The 13,827-nt window shown below is 44.0% G+C and overlaps 1 protein-coding gene across 1 annotated transcript in view; it reads right to left on the reverse strand.

The window, feature by feature from the left end:
• LOC147886358 (uncharacterized) overlaps positions 1-10,228 on the reverse strand; it is a 176,163-nt gene extending 165,935 nt beyond the window's left edge. The window contains exon 1 of the mRNA XM_087395630.1: positions 10,158-10,228. Coding sequence (XP_087251756.1) covers positions 10,158-10,189 — 32 coding nt within the window. The 5' untranslated portion in view covers positions 10,190-10,228. The remainder of the gene's footprint in view (positions 1-10,157) is intronic.
• Positions 10,229-13,827: the final 3,599 nt, after the last annotated feature.

Raw genomic sequence — 13,827 nt, forward strand, 5'->3', positions numbered from 1 at the left:
GCAAAATGCTGAAAGAAATGTGCAGATTTATGAGAAAGAGTTGCTGGCTGTTGTTCATGCTCTTTCTACATGGAAACATTACTTGCTTGGGGCTGATTTCCCTGTGCAGACAAATCACTAGACCTTGAGATATTTCCTCACTTAGTCTAAGTTGTCCGAGAATCATATGAGTTGGGCCGTTCTCTTATGCATGTTTCAATTTCAGATAGTGCATATTGAGGGCAAAAAGAATGTTGCGGCTGATGTATTGGCAAGGAAACCCCAGGTTTTAATAGTACCCAACCATCGCATACCACCATGAGTTGGATGCAATGAAGGGTCAGTATGCACAGGATGAGGATTTTGCAAGGATCAATGATCAGTTGTCTGATGGCCTACGTCAAGAGCATTATACTCTCAGAGATGGCTTTCTTATGATGCATGGTCGCCTTTGTGTCACAAAGCTATTGAGGCCTAAGGTTTTGATAGAGAGTCATGCTCCACTATATGCATGGCATAGAGGCATTGATGCCACGATGAAGGCAATTGAGTGTTTCTTCTATTGGCCACCTTTGTGACAAGATGTAGAGGCTTTTTTTAAGGACATGCATTATCTGTCAAAAGGTCAAGTTTGACTGACAGATTGCACTTGGATTGTTGCATCCGTTGCCTATTCCAGATACACCGTGGAAGAGCATTGCTATGGATTTTATTTATTATCTTCCTAGGACATCTACAAGGAATGATGGCCTATGGACTGCGATATGCAGGTTTAGTAAGCAGGCTCATTTCATTCTGGTAAGGATCACAGATCATATGGCCAGATTCTTCATGCAGAACATCTTCAAGTATCATGGCATGCCTCAGACTATCATTAGTGACAAAGATCCACGTATGATGAGTTTGTTTTGGAGAGAGTTTTTTGAGAAAATGGGCACTACTTTGAAGTTATCATCTTCTTTCATCCACAGATAGATGGGCAGTCAGAAGAGGCTAACTCCACTGTGCTTAATCTTTTAAAATGCTATGTGTCAAAGCATAAGACACAATGGAAATAAGTGCCTTCGATAGAGTTTGCTTATAACAACACCGTTCATAATTCCACAGGGTAAGGCTCCATTTTAGATTGTGGAAGGAGGGAAGAGTCCCACCCATTTTGCATACAAAAGATAAGATTTTTTAGGCCGACGAGGACATAGATGTAGCATGTCAGAAAGTCAAGCAAGCTCTCCAAAAGACTCAGGAAAAGTAAAAGAAAGCAGCTAAACGTCACCACTGTGCATTAGAGTTTGCAGAGGGTGATTGCGTTCTTTTGTGTTTTGACAAGGCAAGGCAACAAATAGAAGGGACAAAGACTAGTTGTTCCCTAAGTTGAGTATGAGGTACTATGGCCCATGGGCCTTTCCAAATTCTTCCAAAGAGATGTACTAGAGGATATGCCTTCTAAGATGCAGCCAAAAGTTTAGGAACTTAATGAGATTCTAGTTCCAAAGCAAATATTGATATATAAGGAAAGGGAAGTCACAAGTAAAGTTTCCCATCGCTATCTGGTGAAATTTCATAATTATTCACCATTGCAAGCGAAGTGGCTCGAAGAGGGTGATCTGGCAAATACACCACAGTTATTGCAACTTTACCTAAAAGCTTTTCAACTTGAGCTAACTGTGGTTATGGCTCCTTCAGGCTCAACAAAAAGTAGGTCTATGGAGCATTGCCTCATGCTCAAGAGGGGAGTGGTACCTCCATCTCTTTGTTACAGACAGGCTCAAATATCTAGACGTTGCTTGGTGACATTCTATGTTTCACCCGAGGTACTGCTTGGTGACAGGAGATCTGCCTTGGGACTTCTATGATCAGTGTACTAGTCACTATGAGACAGTTTGTTACAATGCATATGGTTTGTTGTCCTAGGCTCTAACAATCATACATGCAAAGCAAGTTTTGCAATACATGTTGGAACATGCTTATGATGGCAGTAGATGCCAATGCTATCAGCTCACTTTGTACTTGGATTTTATGGATGTTTTTGGTCACACTTACATGCACTGTTGCATCCGTACGCGTACGGTCCTTGTTTCCGTACGGATTCCCTACGGCCGTACATACGAACATTCGTACGGATTTTTGTACATGACTTTTTTGAGAGAGGGGAAATCGAGATGCGTACCTTATATTATTGCTTGGCTCCTATTTTCTAATCCGTACGACATCCTTGTGAAGGCTCCCGAATCCCAAGAAAGGCCGTACGTACTACAGTCTACGCCCAAATTCCAATCACCGACTCTGTGCCTGCACACCGACCTTGCTGCCTCAAGAGCCTATTTAGGCAGCCGTTTGCCCTCTATTTAGGCAGCCCTTTGCCCTCTTCTTCAGCACCTTGCTGCCCTCTATTTAGGCAGCCCTTTGCCCTCTTCTCAAGAGCCTATTTAGGCAGCCCTTTGCCCTCTTCTTTAGTCCCGACTCTCGAGTCCCCTCAGTCCTTCACTCTTCTTCAGTTTGCCCTCTTCTTAAGCACCTTGCTGCCCTCTATTTAGGCAGCCCTTTGCCCTCTTCTACTTGCTTTGGAGGTGAGTGGTCACCGTACAGTTGCAGCCCGCAGCCTGCCTCTATGCTCTACCTGCTCCAAGCGTCAAGGTAATTGCAATGGCTGCTCTTTTTTCCTGTTTTGCAGCAAGTGCTCTCTCTTTAGTTGATGCCATCTAACAGGGCAGCCTGCAAGGGCTTCAAGCCCTCTTTGGAAATTGTTCCTTTGCCCAATGCCTTATTTGCTCTCTTTTGCAAATTTGCAGCTTGCAGATCTGCAAATGGGAAGACAAAAAGGACCAAAATGGGAATTTGTAGAGGCCTTAAAGCCTTTGGGGAAGGGCTAATACACTTGTAAATGTAAATATTGCCCTCATTCATGGGATAGAGGACCGACCCGTGTAAGGGCACATTTTCTTGGGCTCACAGGCTTGGGGGTTGACAAGTGTACCGCTCCTCCCGAAAATGTGAAAGATACTTGTCGAAGATTGCAGGCAAAGGCGGCCCTAAAAACTACTGCAAAACAGCTTGTTCAAGATGTGGCTGATTTGGGAGATGCCTCAGTGAGTGGTACTGCAAGTGGAAATGCATCTGGCAATGCATATGAGCCAAAGCAAAAGAAGTTAAAGATGTCAAAGGGAGCCTTGGAAAAGGTATGGGAGTCACAGGCACGGAAGGATGCATACATTGCTCTCCGTCGTCTTTTCTTTGCAAAGGATATTCCTCATTGAAAGGTGAAGAGCCCTTATTTTTTGGAGATGGTTCATGCCATTGGCCAAGTTGGGCCTACCTTCAAGCCTCCATCCTACAATGTCAAGCACATTTGCTCGTGCGATTGCAAAGGATGAAAAGAGAATGCACCAAGGGGTGAAATGGTGGGAGACATTTGGGGCTCACACACCAAATTTGCAGCGGTTAGCTCTTCGAGTGCTCTCGCAAGGCCCATGTGCTTCTCCTTGTGAGAGGAATTGGAGCACATTCTCTCTTATCCATACTAAAAGAAGGAATAGGCTGCTTCCAAAGAATACCAAGAAATTAGTATACATCCATACTAATTTGCGTCTCATTTCCAAAATCAAGGAAAGGTGATTTGAGAAGATAGAAGTGACCGTAGAAATGATCAACAAGGAGAAGGATGATGATAGGCTGCTGGCAAGGCAAGCAGATACAGAGGGAGAAGACATTGCAGCCCCTATTGTTACACTTACACGAACTGCTGCAGCTTCAAGCAGCTCTAGTCTTTTGAAGTTCCATGGCGAGGCAGATGAGGATGATAGTGATGAGGAGAAGGAGGAGGATGAGGAGGGTGCAGGCATTGATGCAAATGATGATGAGGATGAGGATGAGCAAGAGCATGAGGATGAAGATGCAGCTTGAGGCTTGAGCCTCATTGGTTGTGAATTGTCATGCATGCTTTATTTCCGGGCTGTGGCACACTGGCAACCTTTTCTTTATGATGTTTTGCCTTTCATGTTTTGGTGTAGTTACTTGTACCTACTTCCTTTGATCATGATGTTTTGGTGTAGTATTGATTATTGATCTATGATCTATGATTCCATCATTTGACAGTGGACACTATGTATGAATCATGATGTATCAAAATCTAGAATCCAGATGACTACGGTCTCTGGAGGCTGGAGTCTTTCATGAATGATGAATCACGATTCACGACTCATGACTCATGAGTGATGACTTTAAAATTAATACAAGTTTCAAGTTTCATACTTCAGTTTAATACCTCTATGTCAATTTAACGTGTACAATGATCAATGATCAATCTATATTTTTCTGATATTTTTTGGGTAAAACTAGGGTCACGTATGTTTCAGCCCCAAGGGCTGCATACTCCAATCATACTTCCGTATTCGTATGACATATGCGTATGGTAACGTATGGAAAAAACTATGCTTACATGCAATCAAGGTCGCTTCCCATTTTTCAAGAGGGGGGTATGTCGCAAGGGCGTGAATTTTTTATTGTGAAATTTACTAGTGGCTAACCTTAGATATGTGGGCAATACTTTGGAGAATTTAAGTGAGGAGATTTACGTACCAAAGGCCCCTTGGTATTAAATGTTTGGGCCTTTGGAGTGGTACAAAGAGGAGGCAAGGGATAATTAGATCGTGGAGTGCCACGTGGAAGCTTCTAATTCCACAAGCCTTACATGCATGAGAATGGAAAAGGCAACGGGGGTTCTAGAACTAGTGGAGATCACGGCGTGTGGACGTCCAGTTGGGAAGAAGGAATTCCGATGGAACTATGAGGTCTCTGTGTGCCAGTCTAATTCCGGTTCGCCTATCCTTTTTCTTTGGAAGCACGTCTCTCTACGCCACGAGCAAATGGATGACCTTCCATTCATCCCTTGCTGACAAACACTAGCTCGTTCTGTAGTACAATCCATCCTTCTCGCCTTCCGCTTGCTTTGAGCGTCATCTGCTGGACAAGGTGGAGGTTGCGATTCCATCTATAGAGGGCTCACGGGCTGGTCAGGATCGACTTTTGGAGCACAGGCTGACTACAAAGGCCTAGGTAGGGGTTGCGAATTCAGACATGGATGCCACGCTTCTCACAAAGCCTACTGTTTAAGAGGGGCTAGCTGGACATTTAGGCCAGCTCTATGGCCGCGCTCCAAATGGACAGGCTTGGCTGGTCACAAAGAGCCGCTCCAATTAGCTGCGAGCTACATTGGAGAGCGAGCTGGGCACACAAGGTGCACCTACTCACGAGCTATTTTAGGAAAAATTAGCTAGAAATATTGGAGCCTATGTTGTGCAAGGGAACCCATAGTAGATAGTTCTATCATTTGTTCAAGCTTCCATTGATGCTGGCTGCATATTTATGCTTTCTATCTCTGCTCTGAGCAAATAAGAGGTCAAGTGGGCAGTTGAGGCAGCTGTGGGAATTGTGTGACCAAGTATGGGTTGCTAGAAACAATTCCGGGCTGAGTGCAAGCAATCTAGAACAAAAATGGATGCCTATTGTTATGCTTGGTGAGAGCAAAGCACAGCAAGTATTATTGATGAGAGCAAAGCACAGCAAGTATTATGCATGGATTATTGATACCTAATGGGTTGTGGAATGCCCTAGATATAAGAGGAATTGTATCCATTGTGTAACCTGCTTTCCGGGTCTTCCAAAAATTAAAAAGTATCGAAAGGGGCGCCATGGTTTGGCACCAATCTATGTCTTTGTCTTAGTGTAGGAGCATTCTAGCTTCCAATACTGTTAGTTGTATACTTGCTGAATTGTTGATGTGAGTATATTGGCTGGTTAGCTTAGCTGCCTCTCTTCAGACCGACTCCCCTTCAGCCTCCTCGCCTCCCTCTATCCTCTACCTACCCCTTGAGCTGCCCATTGAATCGCACTTTCAGCTTCAAGATGTATCTTCTTGGATTCGCATTTTCTCCAAATTGCTTCCTACTATGACCTCCTTTCAGGACCAGCACTTGAAAACTGCACCTTACAAAGCCTGTAAGTTGCTCAACACTTCAGTTCATTCGTGCTTGCAAGCAGCTCAACATTCGAAGCCTTGCTGCTGATCAAGCACCTCCAATTCGTCCAAGTTCCGCGGCTCCAAAACAGGATTCATTACAAGAACTGTTTGCTGCTCCAAATTTGCATTCACCAGCTGTGTCTGCAGCCCAAAGTGGCGATTTTCTGGCTGCCCTTTGCTCCAGACTCTGGAATTCCCTCAGGAATAGAAAAACTATACTTTTCTTTTGCATGGAGGGATTGCAATGAACTTATGGAAGTCCACGTTCGAGGCAGACTCACTTGTCCTCGTTGCCATTTTGCTGTGGAGACTATTCAACATTGACTATGGGATTGCAAACAGGCGAGGTTTATATGGAAGGGGATTGCCAGGATTTTCAGTATGTTTGCTCCTTTATGACCTAGGGCTCGCTGGCCTGGCTCTCTCTTTCGGGGCCTCGGGTCTTCTACAAGAGACATTACTCTTCTTTGACTCTCTCGATACGACGACACTTAGTTGAGTCACGCTCTCTGGATGATGTTCCCTTCTCACACTTCAGGCCTGGGCATGCTTCTGTGGATTCTTCTTGCCAGACACACAGAGGCTAGACATATTTGGAAAGCCAGACACACAGAGGCCCTAGATGGATCCCAAGTCTGCCCTTCTCACACTTTGGCCATTATTTGGACAGATACTATCCATACGCTGATGGCTATTTGGACGAGCATGCAAGGGACCTCATGAGCAGCTTCTTCCAGGAGAGCTATATTCATTAGAGCATGGAGGGGCTCCTCTTTTTTTCAGAGCCCATAGCAGGTTGAGATGGCAATTTCAGCCTTAGCCTTGGTTTATTTCTTGTTCGCTCTGAGGAGCTTTTTACTAGCCCCTTATCGTGTGTATTTTTCATGCTTGCATGATGTATTTCCAACAATATCAAACTTTGAACTGTCAACTCCTTGAGATTGGTGTCGTGGTTTTTGATACTTAATAGAAGTCCTTTTTTCGCCCCCAAAAAAAAAAGATTTAAAATCAGGTTTGTGAGCCTTTAACAGAGACAATTTGGAATTTGTCTCAGCTTCATTCTTGCAGCAACTTTCAATTCCAATCAACAGCTCTCCCTCTCAGCCTCTCTCTCTCTCCTTCTCAACCTCTCCCTCTCCCTCAGCCCTTCCTCCTTCCTCTCATCCCCTCCTTCACCTTAGCCTTCCCTTAGCCTCCTCCCCTTAGCTTTCCCTTAGGTTCCCTTACCTCTCCTTCCTCTCATCTCCCTTCTTAGCGTTTCCCTTTCCCCCTCAACCCTCTCCAAACAATAGGCAAAACATTCTTGGTGTTCGAGTCGGCCTTGCCTTGCACAACTGATTGTCGAATGGAACCACATTCAGGCAATCTTCACTGCTTCCACTATCGCGAGGACCATTACTTTTCAAAAGACGAGATGCTGCAAAAAAGATGTGGAGCTTGAGAGCACTACCACTCTCTTCATATGCGTCCATGGGTCCCACCCCTCCAAATCCCAGGCTAGGGATTGGATGCTTGCTGTTCTTCATCTCGACCTTGTTCCACACCTTTCAGATATTCAACTTTTTGGACGAGGTTTTTTCCAGGTGGCTTTTATTCTCCAAAGGGTGCAAGCACTAAGTTGAAAGCTAATCCTTTAGCACTCAGTCCCAGAAGGATCTTTCTTACTCCCTTCACCTTGGGATTCGATCCAATAGAGGAGAGCAAGCGGGTCACTTCAGTCTTCATCAAATTCCTAAGCTGCCACAAGTCTACCATCGGCTTCTAGCTTCCAACGGAGCATTCTCTCCTCTGGCTGATCTTGGAGAGACTAAGTTTGGTCATTCTGATGGTGTGGTTTTGGGAATCCCGATTGACAAGGTGTCTCCTTCCATGGGGATAGCAGCTTTTGTCCTTGTGGATTTTCCTCCTCTTCAGAGCTATTCCAAGAGACCCCTAGCATAGGAGGTAGTCGTTTATGCCATGAGATCCAGCAAGGCGTTCCATCCTAAATTCTCTTGCCAATTACAGTTGTTAGCTATAACATACAGGGCTTAGGCGGTATGCCTCATCGCCCCGGAGATAGCTGTGGGATACAATTCTCAATACAACTCATAGTCTAGAGGCCCTTATTTTATAGACTAGGCCAGCAAACTAGAAAGCATGTGCTTTCTAAAAGCGGGGCTTGCTTTTCTTGCCTAAAATAGGCATTTTTCTCTAGAAAGTCTAGCTTTCTCCAAAATCTTGAGCCTTTGCCAAAAGCAGGCGCTTTTCTCCGTAGAGTGGGGTGCCATTAATGCTTTTAGCTTAAGTGGGCCCTTCATTAATTGGGGTGCCACTTGTCTTGCGCTCTTCCCCTTAAAAAGTAGGGGAATTCAACTAGTCTTGCACTTTGTACAAACAATATCCAACACTTTATCCCATTAGAGGTTAGCAAAATGCATGCATTCTAGTTCTTGGACTAATCCTTGTCCCTTGTGGACGTCTCCACAAGGTTATTTAACCAATGCAACAGAAAGGCAAATAAAACTTGTTCTAGTTAACCGTTGTCAACTTTCTTTGACAAAGTCAATCTCAAAGATTTCTCATGTCTAAATGTACCTAGGAATCAGGATAGTATCATGTTACATGTATCATGTATGCTGTAGGATACTATTAACATAACGCATTGTTGCAATTTGCTTTCCAATTTATAATCGATGCTTTCCTGGGCTCACTCTTGAGTGTAGAAACATGAGGCCATCCTAATTGATTATGAAAATGTTTTCCTCTATGTTCCTGAGTGTTCTAGGTGCCATTATGCATGAAATCATACATTTTAGGACCTAGGCATGTGTATTTCTATTCTAGGCATAAAAATTTTGATAACATAGGCACCTGGAAAAAGTTTTGATTTGAAACATATTTGGAAAAAATCCCAAACGTTTTCCAACACATTTCCAAAAGTCTGGCAGCTATGATGCTCTTGCTCGTCTGTCGTATTTACGAGAGGTGTATCTTGGGGAAAATGCATCAAGCATCATTCCCAAAAGATGGATCAGTTGGAGCTGTAAGAAAATTATAGCTCATTCACAGTGATGTATGCGGTCCCACTTAGACATTTGTCTGTATGGTTCAGGCTGCAAGGTCATTACTCTTCGAGCAAACCGAGGCATTATTCATCAGTGCACTCTGCCACAGACACCTCAGAAAAACGATGTGGCGAATAGATCTCTCACGGAGATAGCAAGATGCATGTTGAAGGGTCAAGGTTTGCCCAACAGGCTTTGGTTGGAGGCCATCATGTGTGCAGCATATGTGCTGAATGGATAACCCACAAAAGCCCTACAAGCAGTAACTTTGTTTGAAGGGTGGTATGGCAAGTAGCCTTCAATTGCACACTTCCAAGTGTTTGGGTGCTTGGCATATGCATTAGTGCCAGAGCAACACAGTACCAAGCTTGACGACAAAGCGTAAAATGCATTTTTGTGGGTTGTAGTTTGGATACAAGCTCTACCATCCAGCCACCAAGAGGATTATAGGAAGTAGAGACCTGTTCGTGGATAACTTAGTTCAGCCCTTGTCGTCATGCACAAAACAGTATGAAATCTGCCCACAGGATGTGTTTGCTTCCTTGATGCCTTGATGCCCCTGTACAACATAAATCAGCCAGATGTACAGCTTTTAGAAACACATCAGCGTGCTGAAATACAGCCCATACGGCAGGACAGCAGCCCGGTTTTAGCAAAAAAACAGCCTACTAAAACACCCACAGATCAATGCATAGATGAGGCAACCGTGGGGAATGTAGTGAAAGAGGAAATGACAGCAATTCAAGCATCCAAACGGATGCCCCAACAGCTATAAGACAGGATACGTGACAGTGGGATGGTTAATCCATTACCTTACAGAACATGCTCAGCATCTCGCCATGCATTTGGATTACTTACTCATTATGCTTTTAAGAGCACATGCCGTGAGGAGGAGCCAATCTCCTTTAAAGTCACAGAGGAGGATAAAAATTGGATGGCCGCTATGCAAAGTGAATATGATTTCATCATGTGATCAATCTTTCGTTATTCCAACGAATACAACCCAAATCAGTAACAAAGGATGTTGGAAATAGGCGATCGCTGTCTGCGGATTACAATGAAGAAATTAAACGTACGAGTACGACTCAATCGGGTAACGCAAAAAAGGCAAAAACCTTGAAAATTCTTCTTCGGCGGCGGATTCCATACACGCGATCGTGCATGCTTACCATCCAGAGCTTCTAACTGATAAAAACAAGCCTCTGCAGATAGAGACGATAAGGCATTATTGAGAGTAGTATTGCATGATGATGATGATGAGCCAGAAACAGGTGGGAAACGCTACCTTCTTTTCAATTTTTGAATCTTTTTCAAAAATTTTACTTCTTTTGGGTAGCCTATAAAGGCTGGTTACACACCGTCCAAGCCCGCCCCAGCAAGGATTGGCGATCGGTGAGTGAGAATTGGCGATCGGCGGCGTGTGTTTACACACCCGCAGAACATAACTAGGTTGCGGTAGGTAGCCTTTCCGTCATAGAGGAAATTACTGGTAACTCGAAATTGAACTTGAATCCTAACATTTTATTAAATTTTTAAAGGAAAAAGGCGAATGAGTAAAGATGTGGACATGAGACACGACGCAGGGTCTGTTAGGACCTGATCTTCCCTGCAAATATCAAGGGTGGTGATTTATTATTGACTTGGCCATATTGTTTGTGCATCTTGGGAGTTTAAGCCCAACAATTACATGAATAACGCGACACTCACAAGAGCTCATAGTTGATCCTCATTGCAATATTGTCACATAGAGTACAATCATATGAATAAAGGTATATCTTTGATCTTGCTTCTGGCTTGGATTTCCTTGCTCCCTCGCATCGAAAACATGCATCAAAGGAGAGGAATATTGTGAGAATTTAGATTGAAAACAAGCAATTTTGAATGGACCAGTAATTCAAAATATATGTATGATAATATATAATATATAATTATTCTAACCACACATAGTGTGGGCGGGGAGGCGACGCGCTTCCTTCCCCAAATAGTTATAATCCGAGGGAACAGGCCCTTCCCCGTGCATTGAGAATATAAACACTGAGAATATTAGCACCGAGAATAAGTCTCGCGAATGGATAAGATACTAGCATATTACCTAAGTGTCAATAGTCGTAATTGTAGTCGAACGTGGTAAGTCCATTGCTCCCTTCCTCCCGTCTCTTTGTTGAGGTTTGAGCTCCAGTTCCCTCCACCAAGCCATCAATGAGACGCAAGACAGTGAAGGCCTAATGACGTGAAGAAGGTTGCTTAATCACTTCAACGCCCGCTTGAAAACCCGGACGTGCGTTCCAAGGACCTTTGCCTTCCCCACCAGGGACCTCACATTCATGGTCTAAAAGGGGACTGCTGCAAGTAGCAACTTCGCGTGGCATTCATCTTCTCGTCTTTAGGGACTCGATTTTAGCAGAGGAAAGGGGAGGAATTCTAGCAAACCTTGCATAATTTGCCAAACGGGGAGAGAAAAGGGACAGGCGATAAAATAAGTTGCTTGGAAAACTAAGCTTTTAAGCTTCAAAATGAGAGACGATAGCACCTTGGACTTTGGATGAGACAGTGGATCCCCAAAAAGGTCCACACATAGGAAGCAATTATTCATGCCCTCACGAGGAAGGTTTGAGATGGAGGTAACAAATTGGAAGGAATGATAGGAAAACATGCGTGAGGTGGCCTAATTGAGAGACTAGAAAGGGAGCGAGGGAAGAAGCGAAAGAGGCAGTAGCAGTTGCATAAGCGGCAAAGGAGAAACTTTTGGTTGGTGATCAAGCAATGGGGAAACTGCAAAACCAACAAGGAAGAAGGCAAGGGGAAGCAGAAAGTTGAAACAGAGGAGGAAGAAGAAGCGTTTTCAAGAAAGAGGAAATTGCACACGCGCAACTGCAACCTCATAGAGGAAAACACACACACACATAGCACACAGTTTTTCTCTTTTTCTTCATCTTCATTCTTCTTCTCCTCGTCTTTCAGCCAATTATGCTCCCTTTTCTACCCATCTACCTCTAAATTCCATCGCCCATCGACACTGCCATCTCCTCCATTGCCCTATCCTTAGCATTCGCCATGCCAGCACTCTACAAATCGATTCACAACGCGGTTCCTCTTTCGAAGCTCTGGATTGAGGTTCTGTCTTGTGCTCCTATTCTTTCTAAGTTGCACAACGTTTATCGAGGTGCTGACGAGATGGGTTATGGGTTGGCAGTCCTTCGCTCACAATCTCCACACACTGAGCTTCTTTTCTCTTTACAATGCCCCTTCATGATGACCACGCCCGTCAAAATGGGGGCGGGTCGACTGAATCGGCAAGCTTTTGGATCATCTAACCGTCGCACCTTCGCCATTGTTGCCTTCGTAGCTTTAATAGTCTTGCTTGCCTCCATTTTCTTCGTGAAATCGATTGGGCACATCTCATCGGAGTTGCAGGAGTCTATATTCAAAATCGAGCGAGCTCATCTTTCGAGGCATGTGGAGGTGCGGGGCTTGGATGTTGCAGTGAATCATGGAGGGGGAATGGTTAAAGAAGAAATATTGACAAGTGTGCCGAAGTCGGTGGGAGATGATTCACTTTGTAACAAGTAGGCCACAGTTCTCAAGGTTTGTAAACTACCATCGCTCTTCTCATCAAGGCATCAAAACACACATTCACAACTTTCCTGCTCACCTTTGATCGAAAGGGACTTATTCAGCACTCCCTTTAAACTTGCTGAGCGCCACCTTTGATCGAAAGGGACTTATTCAGCACTCCCTTTAACCTTGCTGAAAATCAATGGCTTGGCTTTATTGCAATCAATGGTACATAATTCTAGAATCTACACGTGGCTCTCCAAAAATCAATCATAAAAAGCAATCCACCTAAAAAATAAAGCACAATTTAAATCGTTAGATCTTTTGAAGATTAACGTCCAAGATTGTGACAAGTGGTTTCATAAGGGCTCACAAAAGGGAAACTTCCCTCTAGGCTGCCTACCATAACAAAAGGAAAAAGACGCACATTTAGTAACAACCATCTAGAAATGGCTTGTTGGTCAGAGCTGTGGGAGTTATGTCGTGGGTTCACCTCCTAAAATTGCCCATGCATAAGCTTTGGGCAGGGGGGGTGGACGATGGGCACCCCCCCTTTTGCGCATCAAATGGCTTTTAGCCACTTGATGTCACATGTAGGCATTCGAATGCCCCTGCTCTACAATGGACGGATGCCAGTGTGTAACTAGCCTTAGTAGAGGTTCAACTGCCTCTACAATGGACGGTCGCCAGTGTGTAACTAGCCTTAGCAAAGGTTCAACTTTTGCAAAGCTAAAAATCGTGATTATTGGCCTACCTTCTAGGTAGCCTTAGCAAAGGTTCGACTTTTACAAAGCTAAAAGTTCGGATTATTGGAATTTTGGAAATTCTTCTTTTTTACATTTGGTCCATTAGTTATTGCAAGTGTTTTGTTGTTGTAGGTTTATTTATTGTTGTGGGCTCCATGTCAAAGTGCTTTAATGCCTACAACTCTTTCAAGCCTTCAAGCTGCCCTCGCGTATTGTTTTCAAAAAAATTAGCCTTAGTTGTGGATTTTACGTGGTTTGGGTAGCCTTTGATTAAATGCATGCCACTTGTAAAAACAAGATTGTTTCCTCTAGAAATCCTTCACATTTGTAGTGCCTCTCTCTCTCTCTCTCTCTCTCTCTCTCTCTCTCTCTCTCTCTCTCTCTCTCTCTCTCTCTCTCTCTCTCACACACACACATCGCTTTCAATTCATCATCTCTGCCCTCTTTTGCTATTTGATCTCCAGCAGGCCTTATGAATTATTTA

This window comes from Dipteris shenzhenensis, chromosome 24 (assembly GCF_047967505.1).
Source record: "Dipteris shenzhenensis isolate YYH24624 ecotype China chromosome 24, Dip_SZ_1.0, whole genome shotgun sequence".
In the NCBI taxonomy this organism is placed as follows: Eukaryota; Viridiplantae; Streptophyta; class Polypodiopsida; order Gleicheniales; family Dipteridaceae; genus Dipteris; species Dipteris shenzhenensis.